The sequence below is a fragment of the Nylanderia fulva genome, unplaced genomic scaffold (assembly GCF_048542155.1).
Source record: "Nylanderia fulva isolate GAGA-0341 unplaced genomic scaffold, ASM4854215v1 Scaffold12, whole genome shotgun sequence".
Lineage (NCBI taxonomy): Eukaryota > Metazoa > Arthropoda > Insecta > Hymenoptera > Formicidae > Nylanderia > Nylanderia fulva.
Window position 1 is genome coordinate 1,534,249 of NW_028189409.1, and position 23,375 is coordinate 1,557,623.

The 23,375-nt window shown below is 39.1% G+C and overlaps 1 protein-coding gene across 3 annotated transcripts in view; it reads right to left on the reverse strand.

Annotated features, from left to right (window-relative positions):
* Positions 1 to 21,044, reverse strand: part of Dll (homeotic protein distal-less) — a 97,201-nt gene extending 76,157 nt beyond the window's left edge. For 2 of the 3 annotated variants that reach the window (XM_029309930.2, XM_029309929.2), the window contains exons 1-2: positions 19,214 to 21,044; positions 11,306 to 11,547 (exon numbers count right to left, since the gene is read on the reverse strand). In XM_029309930.2, the coding sequence (XP_029165763.1) occupies positions 11,306 to 11,547; positions 19,214 to 19,727 (756 nt within the window). In that variant the 5' untranslated portion in view covers positions 19,728 to 21,044. The remainder of the gene's footprint in view (positions 1 to 11,305; positions 11,548 to 19,213) is intronic. The other variant, XM_029309932.2, reaches the window with a different exon arrangement.
* Positions 21,045 to 23,375: the final 2,331 nt, after the last annotated feature.

Sequence of the window (23,375 nt, forward strand, 5' to 3'; positions counted from 1 at the left end):
AAAAATGTCGAGAGACGCCATATTTTTTGCGTATTCTCAATTTTTGCCATTATGTATCTTTATAACTAAACCTTAAATTAAAATTTTATTAAAGTTAACTTTTTTATTTTATTTATTTAATTAAAATTTTATTAAAGTAAAATCTACATAAGAAATTAATTGAAGAATATGATTTTGTTAATATTATATTTCCACGAGGTTTAATTTACGAAAAATCCTTTATTTTAAATCTCGTTTATAACTCGAAAATTATTAATGCCTCAATATTTTTGCTGAGAAAAAATTGTCTCCAAAAATAAGAATATCTACTTGTATATTTTCGATGTGACACCTGTATTTTACATTCTTAAGTCTAAAATTTTTCTTTTTAATCGTACCTATATATATATATCTTATAAAATAGGTTTCTAGTCACGAAAGACTGCTTTTTAATCAGTTATATTTCTGCGACTCTTAAATATCAATCTTATCATGTCCCTCATAATTGCTAGCAACAAGTTATGGCGCGCAGGGCAAAAGAGGCTCATCCCAGCATCGCGATGAACGGCGCGTTGACAGGTTGACGCAGCCTTTCGTCGAGCATAATCGTGACTTGCTTCTCCATTGTCTCCGGTAGATTAGAAAAATAATCAATAAGCCCTGTCGCGTCTTTCTCTCTCTACCGCAGAAAATGATAAAAGTTACAAAAACTTGCTGTCGGGCTTGGCAAAGGCACGCCAATGTAGCCGCGCGTTTAATAGAAATTACTGGACGTAATCCAAGGATAAAATTTCTTTGCGTCGCACGTGTTGTCATGGACGTAATCACGATTCGATACGGTCGCGATGGATTTTTGCTATTAATTATTATCGCGCAAGAAAATCAGTCTAATACATAGATTTGCGTCAGATGTAATCTATACAGCACAAAATATTTTTAAAATCTTTTAAAAATATTTCTTAAAAGATAAAATAATTCTCGAAAATATTTTTCAAATGTTTCTATGTCTGCTACTACTTTTTCACATGTTTAAAAAATATTTTCAGAAATATTTTTGAATATAGATTTAAACTAATATTTCAAAAATATATGTATCAAATATTTAAGAAAATATTATCTGAGCGATAAAGAAGAACATTTTTAAAAATAGATGAGAAATGAGGAATATTAAATAGTCGACCAAACTAGCTCAAAATTAAAATTTCACGACGTTTCGACCATGTGGTTTATAGAAATATTTAGAAATATTTTTTAAAAACATTTATAATATTTTGTGCTGTATATGGGAAGTAAATATGCACAAACAAGTCACGGAAATTTTGTACAAATTTAGAAAAAGAAAAAATATACTGACGATACCAGATTCTCAAGAATGATGTCGATCTAAGGAATGATTAAAATTATTAATAGTTATATGAGTAAAAAAATGAAAAGTGTCTTGATATGTCATCGCAAAATATTAATGCGCGTGTTTTCCGAGAAAACAGGTCAATCAAACGGGTCGATAAACTGTGTTTTTTATTACATCGTGATAATCAGAATTCAATGATTCCTCCGCATGTTTCGAATCGGTATATATTTGTAATAAAATTCTCTGTATTTCGTATAATTAAATAAAAATGTTTACAAATAATTCACTGTAGCAAAATTAGTGCAATTCTTTTATATGAATTTACTGTAACGAGATTTAACTGCACGTATACGAAGAGTATTATTCCTCTTATGGTGATTTATATAAAGAATCGCAATCAGATATGTATATATACACGTATATATGTATGTAAACCGCTAGCTATCTAATGACAGAAGAAAGTACGGGGCATAAGTGCAGATACTCAATATGCTAGCATCAACGTTTCTATTAAACAACGGAAACGTCAATCGTACGACGTGTTACAAGCTTCATCGAATACCGAGGGAAAGTCTCCATCGGTTTGCCATCGGCGAAGTCGATTCGTGCAAATCTTAAACGGCGCGCGAAACAGGAAACCGTCGAAGACTCCATATTATTAAAAAAAAACGATACAATATGCCTCCGTAAAAATTAAACTGTCGCAAATACATCTATACAAAGTATGTTTGCGGGTACACAGAGAGACTTTTCTCTTAGAATTTACCCTGAAAATCATGGACAATATATAGTATTAAAAGTAAAAAAATATTTTATTGTGAAAGATATTACTATTTTTATTGTGATAAATATTAATCAAAGAAATTCTTATAAAATTCTTCCAATACCATATTGTCCATGATTTTCAGGGTAAATTCTAAGAGAAAATCCATAGTAAAATTTACCAGACACATATTAATATTTTTTATTGTGATAAAATAAAATTCTTCCAATACTATATATTGTCCGTGATTGCTATAATTTTCAGGATAAACTCTAAGAGAAAATTCTCTCCGCGTGTACCGTTACGAGGTCCGTCACACGCGAAAAAGGTCCAGGCGGGAAAATTCGCCGTTAAGATCGCGACGTACACGTAAACACGCAATTATACACGCGTACGAACCCGTCGGAAAATACATAATAAGCCGTATCGAGATCCGAGAGGATCGCGTGCGCCGCGAAACTTTCTCATTTGCAGACGGCGGACTAGCGATTGACAGATACAAGCCGATAGCGACATGTCGGTCGAACTTCTATTCGTTTCGTTGTACATGCCGATAATGACCGGGGGTGAGCGCGACATCTACGAAGTCGAAGCTGATCGCGAACGATGGACACATCCCTATCTTGACATGCACGAGTCGACCGTGATGAGATGATATCCCGATAAGCGATAAGGGATCGATACTCGGCCAGAGTACGAGGAGATCGAATGAGAAATATATATATAAAAAGAGAGAGAGAGAGGAGAGTTAAATTTATCGCTCTCTTTAACCCAAGGTCTGTCGGACTAAGTATAGCTAAACGAAATATACGTAAAAAAGTAACATTAACGAGCGTGTAAAAGATGTAGGAGAACTGACACACTTTCTCTCATATATATGTTCCGGAGCTCGAGCAAGTAAAAAGATGGTTCTCCGAGGTATCGATAATTTTTTAATTGTACGAAGATTGTGACTGATGAATAATAATTATTATTTATTCTGGTCACCTGGTGTTTTTATAAATATATTTTCTATTTTATATTATATATGTGCATATATGTGTGCCCATTCGGTTCCGAGCAACTTTACAGGCGCAAACAGGAAAGTATTTTAATTAACTTCGCCGAAAACGGTCGGGATTTTCACGTCGCGTCAAACACGCGCAGTCAGACCTTTTCGACGAAGTTCGTAAAATCTCGATTAAAAAGTTTACACACGGTGATACGAAGTACGTTATGCGTTTCGTCGGATTTTCCCAAGTTCCGAAAAGTCATTAAAATAACGAAGTTGCTCCGTTCCGCTCATATATCGATTCTTACCCTCTCTGAATCCCCAAGGCGGCTCCAATGATTTCGCGTTTACGCGCGAGACTCGTTGACACTTACTTTATTAAAACGGTTAATTAATTAGGGAGCTAATTAATTTATACCTGGGCACGAATCGCAACCCCTGAGGAATCACCCTGGTGATGTATATGCACCCTGACTTTCCGATGTGTTGCCTTGCAACGCTGTTTCGGCATCAGAGCTATGCCTTTTCGATGATTTATACGGCCTAGCACACCGAGTCATCAATTATCCTATTCATTGTTCCCCAACGGGAAATTGATTCCGCTATCTTTCTACTATCTGCTCTAATAACGACACGAAAGAGTTCTGCTATAGATTATCGATAAACTTTGTCAATTCTTACTAAGCAACTTTTTCTCTGTTCATAAAAGTTTCATGCATTTTATTTATTTTATATAAACAAATTTATTCAAAAAAATTATTCAATAATCTATATTAATTATGAATCTAAAATATATATCTCTAATTTTTCAAGAGTACAATTGTGTCACTTGAAATATCAATTAAAATTATATTCGCTCGTATATTGTATAAACCAACAAATATATTTAAAAAAACCAACTTATCGAGCAATATTTAAGATGTTGTATCCAATTAAAATTTATTTAATAAACATCTTAAATATTGCTCGATAAGTTGGCCTTTTTGAATACATTTGTTGTGTCACTTGATATGTTAATTTTAAAAAATAGAATTATACAACTATAATTTGAATGGAGACGCTAAAAAGTTTCAAAGGCCAGAATTTATGAATATTGAATTTGCGATGAAAAATAGAAGAAAGTGTAAAATCGGCATAAGAAATTGCCCGGGAGTCTGGTATTCGGCACATTTTATTCAATAAATAACACTTTCGTAAGCCGAATACGATTTATCGCAGGGCCGGCGGTGACCCTCGTGATCCGATACACCATATACCCGTGATTAATTATCCGATTCATTGTTCCCCGGCGTCTGATAACATCTGGTCTGATAACGAAACGAAAGGCTCACAGAGGCGCGTGTGTGCGTGCACACGTATACGTGTCTATATAGCGCGCGCAGTGATAGGCAGATAAATGGACGCTGATAAATGCGCGGGAAAGGTGGACGAGGGAAAGAGGTGGAAATACACGTACAAAACGGAGACACAGACCGCCGGTTATTATCGGTGGATCGACGTTTGCCACGAAGACGAGGACGACGGAGCGTTTCGCAAGTCGGCATTACGACGGTAGCCGGAAAAAGGGAGAAAAAGCGCGTAATGATTTTAATCGAGAGAGAGAGGGAGATACGGAGAACTGGTCGAGAGAGCGGATATGATCTTAAGAACACATGATCTAGGCTAATTCGCTTCTCCCTTTCGCTCTCTTGAGATGGATAAATGATCGATGGAAAAGTCACTTTTCCAGATTTATTTGTGTGACGGTTTGAAAATTGGTTTCGCTAGATATTAATTTTACGAAATCCTTGTAATATGTATTATTGATATCTTGCGATTTCATTCAAGCAATTGATGTTTTTGTGAATTGTTTATACACTATTTGTCTTTTTAACTCTCGGCTAGAAGATGACGTTTTATAATTGACATGTATTAATATTAATCCATTGGCAAAATTATTTATATAAATTACTGATGTGTGAATAATTTTTAAATTTCTTTACATAGTTTTTAAAAAACATAGTTTAAAAATGCTGTAACGAATTAAATTAATATATCAATTATCAATTTAAATGACATTTTATAACTGAGAATTGAAAAGACAAAAATGATATATTAACATTTACTTCTTACGCAAAAAACATTAATTGTTTTAATAAACATTTGTAACTCGACAGAATTTAAAAGGAGTCGAATGTGTTGGTCTAGATTTGTCATTCGGTAATAATTATTATAAAAAACATTTAATACCGAATTTCAATGTATAAGCACTGTGTTTTGTTTCGGCGTGAGTTAGATGGCGATTAAATTAATTAAGTGACCGATAGACATCACGCATAATACAAGAAAAGCGTTCGCTAATTGAATCCCATCTTCAACTACGTTTAATCGTTTGAGAAAGAAGGGATAATAGGCAGGGTGACACGGACGTGTCAGCAAGCCGATGACCAATTTATTTTGTCACAACGATAAGATTGGTCAACACAGGCTGAATATATTTACCGTGGACCAGCCAATATGCATCTCGACATTTCTTCGCTTTACAATTTCACGGTTCGTCGCTCCTGCTCATGTAATATCAGACAACTCCATTAAGAGTCATAGTTTTGAAATCTAAAAACGCCGCGGGTAACCGCGATATTCCGACGTGACTCAAATATATACATACATATATATATATATATATATATATATATATATATTTATATATATATGCGCCTTTGATCAACTGACTTTCAAAAAATTCTTGTAACCACACCGATTAATTATTATTATTATTTACCTGAGGAAATTCGAGACGCAATTGTTAAACCGTGTAATCGCGAATTATAATGAATCTGTCAAGCAGTTTTTTATTAGACTATATAAGAATAAAAATACTATGATTATTGATTATTATCGATCGATATACCTTCGCGTGAATTATTTAATTCCGAAAATTTTTGACCCTACTACTGTTAAATTGAGAGATATCAACGCGTCTTCTCATACTCCACTTTTTCTACTCGATATTTTACGATTAAAGTAATTAATAATATTTTTTGTACAAAATAAATATTTATTATTTATGTTCTTTTTAATTCTTAACTATAAAATAAAATTTAAAATTAATATGTATGATTAAAATATTAAGGCATTAATAATATATATAATTAATATCCATCAATAGTCCAAAGCATTTCCTAATTATATCTTCTAAAAAAAAAATTACAGATATAAATATTATAGATACACATATAATATCTCACAAAAAATGCAAACAGATTCCAATTGACTCATGACAAATTAAACTAACGTGTGAAACTAGAATAACTCACAGTTTTTCGCTCTGGAAATGTGTCTTGCAATTTATACATTATATAATTTATTTTTTGTTTTCGCTCTCTCCCGTCGCTTAATAGTTTTTTCTCTTCTGTATGGATTCCTGCACAAATATTTCAACATATAAGATAACGATGAATAGTAGCGAACTTGTGTTCGCGAGCGCATTCATGCATAAATAATAGATACTCGCGCGTTCATCTACTGCCATGAGCAGTGTTTTCGATGATGCAGTGCGCAATGCTTTTTCCGCGAAACTGTATCGCGTGCTCTCGTGACAGAAGTTAGATTTCCGAGGACCTTGAACGCGATTCGCGCCAGTTTTCCGATAATTTATGTTTATTCGGAAATTTAATGAAGGAGAAGCTTCGACCGCAAAAAAAGAGATATCTGTCATTACAAATCCGTACATTCGTATCCTGCATTTAGGTAAGATTCTATACAATCTTCATGTAGAGGCTTCAACGCAACAACGATGGAATTTAAAATCTACATAAATAACTCAATTTTGTTTCGAATAAAAAAAATGGTGTTTATATATTGAAAAATCTCTAGGGAAATTTGATTCATCCTTGTTCCAAATTTCCCGTGGAAGATAAATAGTGCTACAGAGTATGGATATTCTATTTTGATTTCGTGTCATGACTCGAAACCCGTAAATTTTGAATCCCCATCATCTTCGAAGCTGCAAAAGAGATATCTGTCATTTCAAATCCGTACATTCGTATCCTGCATTTAGGTAAGATTCTATACAATCTTCATGTAGAGGCTTCAACGCAACAACGATGGAATTTAAAATCTACATAAATAACTCAATTTTGTTTGTCGAATAAAAAAAATGGTGTTTATATATTGAAAAATCTCTAGGAAAATTTGATTCATCCTTGTTCCAAATTTCCCGTGGAAGATAAATAGCGCTGATGCTACATATAAAACAGAGTATGGATATTCTCTTTTGATTTCGTGTCATGACTCGAAACCCGTAAGTTTTGGACCCCCATCACCTTCGAAGCTGCAAAAGAGATATCTGTCATTACAAATCCGTACATTCGTATTCTGCATTTAAGTAAGATTCTATACAATCTTCATGTAGAGGCTTCAACGCAACTACGATGGAATTTAAAATCTACATAAATAACTCAATTTTGTTTCGAATAAAAAAAATGGTGTTTATATATTGAAAAATCTCTAGGAAAATTTGATTCATCATTGTTCCAAATTTCCCGTGGAAGATAAATAGCGCTGATGCTACATATAAAACAGAGTATGGATATTCTCTTTTGATTTCGTGTCATGACTCGAAACCCGTAAGTTTTGGAGCCCCATCCCCTTCGAAGCTGCAAAAGCTGCGAAGGCGCTTTAAGCCCTCGTGAATTTCCAATTCACGTCGTGTACTCTCGCGAGCTTCCCTCTCGCGACTTTCGAATTTCGCTTCGACGTGTTCGCATTCCCGGGGCCAATGAGGAGAGATCGGGCACGTTAGTCGCGGCGTGGAGGAAGAAAAAGGAAGCACCACGCCCAAGAGGTACGTGGCAGGAACGCAGACAGGCGTGCTGGTGTCCACGTCCCTCTAACGTATACACATCTAGAGCGTGTGCCCGTGTGTACTTCGCGTGAGCAAGTCTACTACTCCCTGTTTCCCACCTCGTCCCTCTTCTTCTCTTTCTCTCTCTGGCCTCTTTCGGATACCTCCTTCGCGTATCTCGTGTACACCGGCGGCACGAACGCTACCACGTCCTCAAATTGAAGCCCCGGAGAAAAAGAGATGCGTGGCCTCACCTCGATCTCGCTCCTGCCTCCCTTCTTATGCGTTTCTCTGTCTCACTCCCTCTTGGCCGTTTGAGACCGAAGGCAAAGAGGAAGAGGAGAAGGAGAGAGGAATGGGGAGATGCGAGGAAAACATCGCCGGAGGGGAGAGACGACGTGGCGTGGAAGGAGGAGACGCTGAGGAAAGAGGAGAGAAGATGGAAGAGACTCTGACTGAAGACTCCGAAGGCGCCATGTTGCTGGCGATGACAAGAAAGCTAACGCGCGACGGTAGCAGGGCCAAGAAGAGCTGAAGAGGCGCTTGGTCGAACGCCTTGATTGGGCGATTACGGATTATGCACGGTGCCTGATGCTGAGGAGCCGCGCCGATCGCGCCAGGATTCCTCTCCCGAACTCCCGACGCGAGAGATATCGGGTACTTCTGCTAAAGTACATATAAGTCTCCCCCATTTTGCGAGAAAGAACGTTTGGGGAAGTCCAATTAGCTCTACCGATGCAGACTTTTAGGGGAAAATTGGGGATTTTCCTATTCTGGAAATACCCCACAAACTTTACTCCTATGACAATTCATGGTCCTCCCTTCTTCCTAAAAATATATATTGGAAATTAAGAATAAATAATGCCGATTGCGATGTTTAGTAAACAACCTGTCGCCGATTGCTCATCAGGTTCCAGAATAGGAAAATTGGGGATTTTCCTATTCTGGAAATACCCCACAAATTTTACTCCTATGACAATTCATGGTCCTCCCTTCTTCCTAAAAATATATATTGGAAATTAAGAATAAATAATGCCGATTGCGATGTTTAGTAAACAACCTGTCGCCGATTGCTCATCAGGTTCCAGAATAGGAAAATTGAGGGATTTTCCTATTCTGGAAATACCCCACAAATTTTACTCCTATGACAATTCATGGTCCTCCCTTCTTCCTAAAAATATATATTGGAAATTAAGAATAAATAATGCCGATTGCGATGTTTAGTAAACAAGCCTGACGCCGATTGCTCATCAGGTTCGAGAATAGGAAAATTGAGGATTTTCCTATTCTGGAAATACCCCACAAATTTTACTCCTATGGATAATTCATGGTCCTTCCTTCTTCCCAAAAATATATATTAGAAATTAAGAATAAATAATGCCGATTGCGATGTTTAGTAAACAACCTGACGCCGATTGCTCATCAGGTTCCAGAATAATTTCTAGGAAAATCCCCAATTTTCTTATTCTAAGAATCTCCAATTTTCCTATTCTGGGAAATCCCCCAATGTAACTCCTCTAACAATTCAACACGCAATCTTCTTTTCCTCTAAGAAATAAATATATCACATATACAAGATATACACCTCCTTCCAATTTGGCTCTATGGCCGGTGAAGAAGGATGTGTATATCTTGTATATGTGTTATATTAATAAGAGCCGATATAATATTCTCAACATTAAATATTCTTATCAATAAATAAATATATATTATAAATGAAAAATAAATAATGCTGATTGCAGTGGTGTTTAGTAAACAACCTGATGCCGATTGCTCATCAGGTTGCGCCAGTGCACGATTCATTCGCTCACGAGGGAGGAGAACAAACTCCCGCGGTGCTCCGTCTAATGAAATTATCCGGTCCGGGACCCCCTGCAACGACATCAAGCAACTACGACAGCCAGTTATCCCGTGATTACGCGCGTGATACGCAGTTATGTATGTGCGCTGCGCCATATACGCAACGGTCATTGTGCACACGCTTCTTCGAGGGTTGAGGTTGAACGCAACAAAGAGCAACCGCGAAAATTGCTCCACGCTCGTCCCGCATCAATCAATGAAACGCATAATTTTGCGTCGAGGAAACTCGTAATTTCATCAGATTGCAACTCGATATAGGAATAAAGATACGAAAAAGGACACTTATAAACTGTAAACTACTAAGACTGTCGATCCGAATGTTTTAATTAGCCTTTTGGCTTCCATAAATCAGTCAGATATGTCACGAAAAATCCACAATGAGCCTAATTAACGTCTCTCCGATTATGTAGCTCGATCTTCGGCTCTAATAAATCGTTAATCGGAAACCGGGTGACGATATAAGCGCATATAAAGTTCTTGCCTGCCATGTGGAAAGTTCGCGCGCAAAACTCGCGCGATCGCCGAGGGAGAATTTATGAGCACCTCGTTAGTTCGCGCGCAAACTTGTCTCTCTTTTCCTGCCTCGGTATATATATATATATATATATATATATATGTGTGTACACACTGGACACTGGACCGGCCTGCAACCCTATCCCCAATGTCCAGGGCGTGGCGAATCGGTGATTTACTAAAGTCATTTGTGCCGATAATGCTGACAGATGCCGTTTATCGGTGGCTCCCGTTACCAAAGTAGATATAACCGGATCCATTCATCGCGTCGCTCGCGAGGACGAAGAATATCGCGAGTAGATGCGAGAGTAATCAGCCAGTCAATACACGAATGTGCGTTTACTGTTCCGATACCATTTACTCGTTTACACAATTTCGAGAGACAATTTCCGACGACGTTTTCCCGATAACGCATATCTCTGAAAAGAAAACCTGTATCGCGAAAACATACACGTTCCGAGTATTTTATCATTCGAGAACGTATTATCGATACGATATATGTGTATATATATAAATTAAGACTTCTGAGAAAATTTCTCAGAGACGCATTACATGGTAATAATTTTCGGTACCGTATAACGATAATAAAGATTAATATTCAAATATATAATTAATTTTCCAATCTTCGATAAAAAATTATTAATATTAAGATTCATAAAGATAAATATTCAAATAATTTTAATAATTAATTCTCCGAACATTTCTATCAAGTTTAAAATAAAATAAAAATAATGTATTCCATATTGGCTTCCAATTAATATAAAAAATAAGTACTCGAATAAATTGTAATAATGAATTCCGAGTACTTTTCACTCAATTTTTAAAATAAAATAACACTACTGTATTCCGTACAATCTTCAATAATTATTATCGCCGTCTTATGTACTGAAATAAATGGCGCGCACTATTTTAGCACATGAAGGCTAAATAATTAAAAAGCGCGAGATAAGAATAACTATTTATCGTGTCGTGGGAAGTTTGCGCTCTGGTCTTTTTTTTTTTTAATATGCTGTAGAGACTAACCTGTGTTTGCGTGAGTCCGAGGCTGGCCGCGAGCTCCGCTCTTTCCGGTAGCGCGAGGTACTGCGTTCTCTGGAACCGCCTGTTGAGCTGCTGCAATTGCAGGCTGCTGTAAATCGTCCTCGGTTTCCTCATCTTCTTGCCCTTGCCATTCCTGAGGGAACCGCCGCCGCCGCCGCCCAGCTCGTCGACGAGGCTTCCGCCTTTATCACCTAATGGCGAGAGGTCTGCGAACATGCACCACCCTAACATCAACTTTCAGAATCCCCGTCACCGCTCGTTTGCGAACTAAAAATAAAATTAAACTAAAACCTGACCCGCATTTCGATAATACATGTACGATATACGATTATTTTGACATTTTTAATTGAAAAAACCGCGGCATAAATGATGAAAAAATTGATATATTTTGGGATCATTCGACGAATCCCATAGTTAATCTTGATTTGTTTCTAATGGAATGCGTGTAAAAAGTAAAAGACGTCTATCGAAGGGTCTCGAAATTAACGGAAGTGACGCGCCGTTTTTTTCTTTCCCAAAAAGCAGAAGGAGAGGGAAACACAATAGCTGAAACGCGGCCGGAATATTTTATTCGACGCAAGCCGCGCGCAATTATCTGATAAAATAAATGCATTATTCAATTCGCATACAACGAATTTGCGATAATTAGCGCAGTGCAGAAAATGCGCGCGCTGCAACAGATGAGAGAGAAAGAGAAAAAGCCCCGCGGTGCGTTAACGGGCGCGATAATTAATTACCGAGCCATATATCAATCTTTTAAAGCGATGCAATGAAGTAGCGTATAGAGGCCTCGATAGAGCCTCATCCGCGCATCGTGCCAGGGTCCTATCTCGCGCTGAATCTGTTTCATTATTTTTATATCGCGATTATGATGTTGCGTGTTTTCATCGCGCGCGCGTCTCTTCCCAGGAGAGAGAGAAGAACATCAGCCACGGACATTTTTTATACCACGACGATAGGCGCGTTTTGTCCGACCGATTTTCAGCGCGAGCGAGAGAAGAGTCCCTATCTAATCGGAATCTGTTGGTTCTAGCAAATGTTCTGCATACGTTAAATTAGAATGAGATGTGGCGTGTATTCTTTTTCTCGTAGAATTTTTTGCCAAAACTATTAATCAGGAACTTTGGAAAAAGCTAACCGATGCGAATAAATTGAAAATGTCAATGTCGAGACTATAAAACAGAGATTAACGTAACTATTAATTAGGGTGATTTAGAGTCCAAAGTTATTCACACGCGTGATTTATATATGTACTTTGGCGACGAGATGCGGATCAATGAGGAGCCAACAGGAAGAGAGAGACTTTGATCACGCGTAAAAGAGACAATAATGATCCCCCATAAAGTTTCCGCGAGGTTACATTACGCCACGATGCGATGCAATCGCGTGTTTACGCTCGTGTTTATCTTCCCCGTTGCAATTTCAAGGCGATACCGGGTGCAATCTTTAATATCGGTATGAGCATCTTCAATTCTTTGATGACGCGAGGGTATGACAAAAAGTAGATTGAATTGCAAATTTGGATATTTTTTTCCTCTTATGAATAAACGTTTACTTTTTTCACAGTCACTCATGCACTTTAAATTATTTTCATATATGAATTATTCGCTACTTTTATATTTGTACAGGACTAGCGGATCATTTATTAATGGCGAATTCTTGGAAACGATTTTTCCTTCAAAGAAAATGTCGAGAGAGGCCATCATTTTTTGCTATCATGTATCTTTGTAACTAAAAGTTTAATTAAAATTCTATTAAAGTAAACTCTACCTAAAATTAATTAAAGAATGTGGTTTTGTTAATATTTTATTTCCACAAGGCTTAGTTTGCAAAAAAACCCTTTAGTTTCAATCGCATATAATTCGAAAATGATTGGTGCCTCGACATTTTCGTCGAGGAAAAATCGTCTTCAAACGATCTCAGAAATCTACTATTAACAGATGATCCGCTAATTTTTGGGGTACCCTGTATCTAAGATTTAATCTCGTTAGAATAATTGAAATCTAGCTAAGATCAATTTAAAAAATTGTCAGGTATTTTAAATTATTTTCAAGTATAAATTGTTCACTATAAATTTTTATTTATAAGCACCCTTAAAATGTAACTTCTCGTTGAAATAATTGGAATGTAAATTAAAAAAAAAAGATAAAAAAACAGAAAAATATAACTATATACTTGATAAAACTTTTCTATCGAGAGAACATTTTATCAATCGATCACTCTCATCAATATTTTTTCCTATCATGGTGTACCGGTTATTATTATTGTCGCGCGGTGTATCAGCGCCACGTAACATGCGCAATAAATTTTATAGAGGCGTTAGCAGGGATTACGAGCTCCGTTGTTAATTACAGCCAGTCAAGGCGACGCGATGTCGACCGGGGCGGAGAACGAGAGTATCCCTGCACGCGTGAAAAGACTAAGGTGCTGTTTTATGGATGGATTTTTCTCTCTCTCTCTCTCTCTCTCTCTTTTGCTCTCCGAGAATTCATACGTTGCGAGAAGGGTGTGTTATAGAAAGAGGATAGACCATGGTTGTTAACACCGAGGCGTATGCAAAGTGCTCGGCAGTGGCAGAAACTGCCGCAAAGTGTTACTTTGCGCCGCGGTATTCAGCCGCCTAGCATCGCTGAAGGTTTCTTTTAGAAGTCACATAATCAAGCCTAACCGAACATATGATAATAAGCCCGCCGAGCGATTAATGCGACGTTGATAATCACACGGTAGGCGCGCGGCTCTCAATCCAAAGAACTTGAAATTACAAGCTGTCCGTCACTGCCCTAGGCTGGACTTAACGCAACCTGTCTAACATTGTCGCTGTTGAACCGACATCTTATATTTCTACATCTCGCTACCACAGTTGCGCGCAACGAATGATGAAAAAGCATCGCGAGTTTACCTCTCGTATTCCAGCCTTTTTTCGCGCAAGTTCACACAATTTTTCAACAAATTATTTTATTGCGTTATTTTGTGATGATAAAAACTATCGTCGAAAATATTTTCTATCGATCTAAATGAAAAATATCAATATGTCATCAATTATTGCGTAAGAAGGGGATCCTAAACGCTTTTAAAAATCTTTATCTGAAATTAGACCAGGCCAGATTTGGCATTGAATAAAGAAATATAAGTGAATGTTTAGATATCAATTTGGAAACCTAGTAAACAAAAATAACTCATCCTACATTTTCGTGCGCACATGAAAATAAATATAGCCAATAAATAGATTTATAGTTTATCTAATCTCACATTTTGCCGATAAAACATGAAAAAAACAACAGACTTCTCAAGAACGTTTAGAATCCCCTTTTCCACGATACATATTTAATATTTATTTATTCAAATTATTTATATTTTCATATTAATTATTTTAATACTGCAGATCCACAATTATGCTATATCTGGGAGATGTATCTCTAGAGAAAACACGACTTCCGTACAAAATTCGTAAGGTCCGAGCGCGGTTCGGCGGGATTTCAAAGAGAAGCCAGGTCGGCGTGTGCTCGGTATACCTCTACCTAATCCTTATGAAAACAATCATTTAATACCTAATCCATCATTCGAGCCCGGGTAAGCATTGTCTTTTGACCGACCCGGATTAAGTCCGGGCGGCGGTCAGACGTCAGGTCAGGTGACTGATGCGAGATACCGACGGGCGCCTCGTCTGATACCGAGAGAAGCACCCCACTAATTGGATTCCAGCTTCAACTACGTTAGTTCGAGGGAAGAACGACGCGACGACAAGTCGGCTTATTTTGCACAACGATGACAGATCGGTCCAAGTGTCAACATTTTTTCTTTTTTTTTTTTTTTTACACTACCGTGATTCTCTGCTCATGTAATGTCGCACAATTTTATTAAAATTATGAAACCTGAAAAATATACGCGATAATGTCGCCAAATGCGCTTTCAACAAACTGACTTGCAAGAAAACGCTTGTAAGTGTACACGCTGATGTTGTGATAATCGCGTAACTTGTGTAACTAAAATATACGAAATAAGGTTGTACGAGTTAGTAAATTGAGACGTAATGCACGTGTACGCGATAAGAAGTTCGATGACAGTTTGGACACGTGGATAAACGATTATCTTCACACCTTAATCGATGGTTCCCGACGCTTCGACCACTACGAGTTACGTAAAAGTATCCAAAGTATTATATATTTTGATGCAGCTTTTATCAGCGCACACATATTGAATTCGCGGAAGTCACGAACGATCGAGCGTGTCTTTCTAGGAATAAGAGAGAGAAAGAGAGAAATTAGGAGTTCTCAGAAAATCCGGGTTTATTATAACAAGACATGAGATGTGTTCGCGAATATCTCGTAAAAGACGATTTTTCTGTATTAAATCGTAAGGAAATCGAACGATTATTATTATCCATCAACAATTGCGCGTGGATTATTATATTCAGCTCTCGGAAATTCGAGATAATACACAATAATTTTTTGTTCAAAAAAAATATCAAAATAGAAGAACAAAAATTGTTGATTAAAAATATTCTCCATCTTCAGTCTAATGATCGATTTTAATTTTTACGCAGCTATTTCTCGATTAAATTTCTCACACTTAATGATACATTGCAATGTCAAAAATAAATATCGTGACTAACTGCATACGAATACGCGTTTAATCCAATACACGCATATAATGCAATTATGCAAACTTTATGCAATCGGCTAATCAAAATCGCTGAGTTATAAACGTAAGTTTTGCGCGTCGCGCTCGAATGTGACAAGTGACAGAATTGCTTTTATTGCCCGATACGCAAATAAATGCTCGTTAGCAATTAGAGGGATTGCGCTTATGATTTTATCGATTACAATCGACGCGATTGACCTCGTTAACAGACGGCCACAATATTTATGACATTCGGCAATGATCGTCGCATTATAAGCACTTTCCATAATGTCTGTCGGAAAAAATGCGGCAAGTTTTAACGAGTGTCTTATTGTACCTTGAAACATTGCGAGGGTACATTAACGTAACTACCCTCCCGCTCGAGAAATTTCTTTTTCCTCCCTTCCGCAGAAATACCGAAGAGTTACGCGAAAATAACCCTTCAATAAAAATGTCTACGCAACTCGGACCCGCGGGAATAATGCGTTTCGTTTCCGTACGATTTATTTAATAAAAGCAACACACACACACACACACAAGGTTCAAAGGAAAATGACCGGTAATTTAGAGGCGCAAGTTTCCCTCGTGCGTGAGAATTCAACCCTCTGGGAAACGCGCGGAAATCGTCGGCTCGCGGATTCCTCCCTTCCCTTGAATAGAAGAAAAAGTTTTTCCCGCGGTTTTCAACCCTTTTTTCAGGGAAGGGAAAGAAGCTCACCGGCAATTTTCGCGAGACCACGAAAATTGCCGAGCGAGAGAAGTGCACTCGCGGTAGTGGATTACGCAGAAGTGCACGGACTTCCAGGGAGATTGCCCGCGCGACGGTGAACACACATATACATATATATATATACACCCACACACGCAGCGCAGGGTGTCGTTACGAATTCATGAGGCGCGAATGGAGGGGTAGCAGCGAACCCTGTCACCCCGAACTCTCTCTCTTTCTCTCTCTTTCATCGTCTGCGCTCGAGCTAAGCTTTGCCTAGCTAAGCCGACGGAGTTTCCTCGTTGCTCTACACATCGCACGTATGCATGTACGTCCCGATAAATTATTCGCCGAATGTTGCCGCGGCTGCGACGGAATATTTCCAGACGATAACCCGGACTATATTTGAAAATGCAATCGACCAAGAAAACCGTGCGCGCGAATGTCGCTATGCAAGTCTACGGAGTCTACTATCTACAACACGCGGGACTTTCTCGGGCGAAATAAGTTATCTCGATCACGCGATGCGGATGTGTACAATAGAGTCCATGTTTAGACCACACTATTGTGAGACAGAGAGAACTGGATAAGAAAAAGAATTACCGCGAAATATGATGAGACAACTTATGCCAACACCTGATCGCGACGCGAGCAATCGGAATTAATTGCGCTATTTGTATGACTTCTCTCGTTATTTTTTCATTCGCGCGCTAAAAATCCTGGGCGATTATCTCTCCGAAGAATTTTTTTCCAATTCCAGTAACAATGTATTTACCGTAGATATCGTAATGTTTCGAGCGATTCCGCGATCAACGACAAAGCAGGGGCGAATCCGATAATAATCGCAATTAGCTGACTTGTGATTTCGCGCGTAAGACAAAAATCGCGCTAATGCGATTCTGAGAAATGATAAAAACCGAGGGAAAAAGAGAAGAAACGAGATGATCGGATGAGAGAAAACTATATATATATATATATATATAAGAGCGAAAGAGCTCTTAGGCCCGTGAACTGCTCCCGTTTTTGGGTCCCGAATCTTTTTGTCTCGTTCGTTAGCCGCTTTGCGGGACTTCTTAGGCCCCCGAGAAGATTCTTTAGTCATATATCTTATTCCATTTCATTGTACTGTGACATAGTTGGGGCGTCGACCGACTACTACTACTACCTGCCAAGTTTTTTTTCTCTCGTGCCCCGTTTTCTCTCTACCTTTATTTTTATCCCGAGAATCTTCGTTTAAATTACGTCCTGAATAAAACTGTATCGGTTTATCAATTAAATCTCATTCATGGAAAGCATCGGACGAGCTTTAAAATAAATAAAATAATTGAAATGCGAGAAATAGAGAAAGTTGAATGTACCTATTTTTTAAAATACACAGAGATGTTTGTTGTTTACCTGCAAAACTTTCACGGGTACTTTTTTAAAGTTTGTTTTTATAGAGGAGAAAAACTTTCGATTTCTTAGAGAGTTGTCTTCAGTTTGTCTTCAGAGTTTATAATTTCTCTTACATAGAGTGAAGATAAAGATTATGAGAGGATAATAATGCATCGGTATATACATATAAAGTAAACTATCTAGAGTCGCATGCGGAAGAAGGTGACGATGCGGATGATACGACGATGTAAAACTGGGCTGACGGAAAACGCGAATCGCGAGAACCTGAAGAGTGAAAGAGAGAGAGCAAATCGCGATATAAACGCGGCCGATTTCTTGCTTACGTCGAACGAAACACGGCGGAACGGCAACTAATTGCGTTTACGTCGCAAAGACACGAGCGTTCCACATTTGTTGACGCTCTTGGAAATTCGCTAACGCGAATTAAGACGTTCACCATGCAAGCGAGGGCAATAAAAGACCCGGGACCATACAATAAAGTCGTAATATAATAAAACGCGCTCGCGGGATACAGGTGACCCACCGGAAACGCCTGTCGCCGTCTTATATTTCTGTTTCGTGTCAAGGTGACCTTATCATTCCTTGACAAATGTTAGAACGCTGGCACGATATTCGCTTCAGTCCGTCAAATATTAGCGCACCGATGATGGACGATTTCGAAAAAAAAAAAATATATATATATATATCTTCATCTATCCGTCTATATCTAAAGTATAGGGCCCAAGGTGAGAGAAAATATTCGAACGCGTTTACGATTACGAATCTGTTCTCGAAAAAACGACGTTGCAAGCCTCGTGTCGGATTATAGATCGTTGAATTGAAAGCGAAATTGTTTACTACGATCACAATTAGCGCGAGAAATTCTCATCATCAATTTCGCGATGCGCCACGTCAATTACGTATATGTACAAGCACTTTCGCCTTGAGCCCTTCGATGATATCTCCGTTCCATGACGATACTTTATATATACCCTCGCGAGAACTTCACTGCAAAATTCACTGTAGCTTCATCCCGACGAACAAAATAAATTTCACCACGTCATCATATATTTCCTTCACAAATTTCGCATCAACACGAAGCACGAAACGGAGAGAACCATCTGCGATCTAGCAACTAGAGACTTAAGTCCTAAGAATAAAAATGTAAAAAGGCTGCGAATACATACAGTTGGGGTACTCACCGTCCTTGGGCGGCGAGGGACACTGGGGAGCGTACGATCCCAGGTGATATCCGTATGCGTTGTGCTGGTGCATGGGCGCGAACGGATATCCGGCGAGCGCGGATCTAGGACTGGGGAAGCCCGCGTCCGCGTGTTGCTGGTTCCCGCTGCCCGGGCCGGAGCCCTGATGGGCCGCTAACGAGCCGACCTGGTGCGAGAACTGATGGGCACCGGGCACGTTGTGTCCGCCTGGGTAACCACTCCGCAGACTCGCCGGGTTGTACAGATTGTTGTGCTGGAGCTCGATGAAGGCGGACTTGCCGCTCTGGGAGACCGGCGTGCTGGAGGTCGTGCTGTCGCCGCCGTTCCCGCCGGGCGGACCGGGCGTCACCGAGCCCAGGCCCGCGTGATGAAGATGCTGCTCCATGTCGGAATTGGCGCCCCCGGTGCCGGCGGCGCCGCCGCCGCCGCCTCCGCCGCCGCCGCCGCTGCCGCCGGTCGGTCCGCCGCCGCCCGACATGCTGTTCGGGGTCGGGGTACTCGACGGACAGGGGTCGCCCGCCCCGAATGGGCTCCCCAGATCCGTGAAGTTGAGCGTCGTCGTGCTGCCCGGACGCTCCACCTTAAACACGACGTCGATGCCGCCGCCACAGCCCACAATCTTCGCTAGACTCGCCGACGACGTAGTCGCCGCCGCGCGCCCACCGTACGGGGCCCGAATCTTGGGGCCACTCTCTCTGTGTATAAGAAGTGACGAGTCTTAGGCTCTGAATGTCCTGGATGATGGGCACTACGTGTCGGAGTAAACCATCAGGCGCCGAGTCGACATTGGAGAGCCGAGAGTTTAGCTTAGCCGTCGGGCAGCGAGCTGGTGTCAGCTTATCAGCTGATTGGGGAAATTGACACAATTGGAAATTGGTATCACCGTGTTCGAATATTGTTCGCACTGAATTGTATTATTGTTTCGTCGAGTTGCACTATCACGACGCTCGGTTCTTTCCTCTCACTCCTTGTATCGGGGATATTTCACTTCTGGAGCTAGATATCGGAGCAGTCTACGTTACACGTCAACTGTCACACTCGCCCGTCGCTCGGACGGTTCCTGTTCCTCAGCGCGGACTCACCACTTATCGCACTTGTCCACTTCACACGCGTACTGTCTTCGCGGGAGCACTATTAATCAGCCAGCCAGCCGGAAAGAGAGAGAGAGAGAGAAAGAGAAAGAGAGAGAGAGGAGAGTCCGAGAGAGACGGTAAATATGCTCTACTGTCCGGCTGCCGTGCGTCAGCTCATCGTCGCTCCGCTTCCAAACGGAGATGCGTCACGACCAGGCCGCGACCAGGCCGTCGACATATCGGAGTCCCTGGCACTCGCGATTATTACAACGTATATCGCGAACGTCACTTGAACAATATCACTTGAATATCACAGAGTCCTGAACGTCCGCGTCTGGTCACATCCGCGCGACGGACGGGGATCTGATCGATTCCACCTGGATGAATTTTCTATTCCAAGTCGCTCCGTTATCCCAATACGCACTCGCGGCCGATTTAATTGCGTGTACCAAAGCGAGGAGGCAACGCGCGTCACCTCCTCGGCGACGGTGTGCTTTTTACGCGCGTCGCGCCACGATTACACTCGAGGCCGACGAGGGTATCGTGCCACGCTCGACGTATACGCGCACGTATACACGACTGGACGAAGAAGATGAGAGAAGAAGAAGACGACGAAGATGAGGACCAGGGCGTATAGAAGAGGAGAGAAGAGCACACACGCGCGCCTGGTTCCAGTAACTGCAGTGCACACCGCGCGACGCGGACCGGTATAATGATACATAATGAAGCCCGAGCCGCTCCCCGGAGCCTGGTTCACCGTTTCCGAGAGTCGCCACAGCGGCGCTATTCAAGGCGAAGCTTGTGAAGGGTGCCAGGCCGGTTCGCGATTGGCGGGTAGAGTCGTTCCCCACCAAACGTATATAAACTCTGCAACGGCGATTGGAGTTGCGGAGGCCATTATGGTATCCACATGGGTGTCGCTGAAGAACAACCGCGCCTACGTCTACCTGGTCGCCCTCGGGGCGACCGACGATGCGCGCTGATGTTCTGTATACCTGCCTGCCCGGGGAAGTCCGTTCCTTCGTTCGTTCGTTCGTTCGTTCGTTCGTTTCGGGCTGATATCGTCGGAGAGATAGACCAGAGAGAGACTAGAGCTAACGTCGCAGAATCGTGTCATCTGTTATTCTCTCTTTCGAGCTTGTTTCATTCGTTCATTGACTAAATCGCGCGCTATCAGACGCGAGAGACGAGTGACATTCCAATTGTTGACTACGTTGACGTCTTGATTGTTCAGTTCAACTTAGACGGGATTAGTTCCTCGTGGATGAGCTTCTGAAATTACGAAAATACGGAGCTTAGGATATTAATTATATATTTTTTTTTAGCTTGCTTTCCTGAAATAAATTTAATAACGATGAGATACACGTGTTAGAAAATAATTACACGTATTCTACTTATGCTTTATCTTATTTTTTTTTCTAAGTTGATTTTTCCGTAGTATTTCGACTTTTATTTTTACATTTTCCATGAGGTTCATTGATACTTTGACCAAAACTGAAAGATGCTATGTCGTACGCAGCATCCACTTATTATTATTAGTAAACGACCTTGTATTTAATAAAAACAATGTTTACATTCCTTCATTCTGTCTTGCCTTATGATTTGAGAAATTTATTGCTAGTGCGGCACCGGGGGCGTCAATTCCGACATGGAGTAAACATAGTATTTTAATAAACGTGTTTAGTTTTTATTTTTCAGTAGTGTAGATCAATATAAACAATGCTTACATTCCTTGACTCTGTCTTGCCTTATAATTTGAGGTACTTTTGTTAAATATTAGTATTCTAATAAACGCGTTTAATGTTTATTTTCTAAATAATTTTATCCGATGTTCTTAATATTCCGAATCTCAAAAGTTTCTAGTTGCTCAAACTTTATAAGCTAGATTTTTTATGTATTCTCTTCGAGTATGGATAATATGGAATGAAAATGTAGTAGAACCACATTACACATTTAAATTATTATACCTTACTATTTATTGACTCATTTTAAATTTATATAATGTAGTTACCCCGTAATCACTAGGAATAATCAGATATCAAAGTGCCGACATGCATATTATTTTCTTATATCAATTTGAATTTCAAGCAGCTGTCAATAATTAGTTGCGTACCTCGTAAAAAATACTTCTTTCTAAGAACTGTGTCACTTTATATTTCTAATTACTTAATGAAAATGATATACGTAATGATAAATGAAATATGAAATATATATTGAATCAACAACACACATACTATTAAAAATCGAAATAAATCGTTCGTAATTTATTAATGTTCAGATAGATTGCACTTTGTGACATCATTAAACTCTGTTACATGATTTATTTCTTTCGTGTCGAAATCATTCAGAATGATAATTAAAATCGAGCTATATATAGCTTTTATTGCATTTATACTATTATTAGTAGATCGCACGAATATTGTCACAGTTGTTGGAAACAAAAGGAATATCTTTAATTCTATGGATCGTCGTTGAACATAAAGAGGTAAAATTATCATACAAATGGCTCAATATTTTTTCATTCCTTTTACCATATGTATATGTTACACTTGTATTCGATAATTAAATTGATCATAGTTTTTTAACGACACCAATTTCAACAATGTAATTTTTGTTAAATCCCATAGATTCGCGAATAATATTACGCGATACGCTTCAATAATAAATATTCTATTGATTATTTTCTTTATTTCTAAATATAAAAAAAATATTGTAACATATTCTTTTACATTTTAATAATTTCTAAGAGGGAGCAACGGGAAATTTAATTTTATATTGCACGATTTTATTTAAAAATAATTAATATAAAATTTGTATATACAATGTAAAAAATATAAGAATAACTACTCGTATATACCGATTATTACGAAAATAATTTGTCTTGCATTATATTAATCTTGATTGAATTTTTATCGAATAATTTAACGTCGTAAATAATATATGCAGCGATAGCAAGTGCATAAAACTTCAATATAAACTATTTTGTAATAAGTATTTTGTAATAAGATAGATTTTTCCCGATAATATCTATGAATGTGTAATTGGGTGAAGAT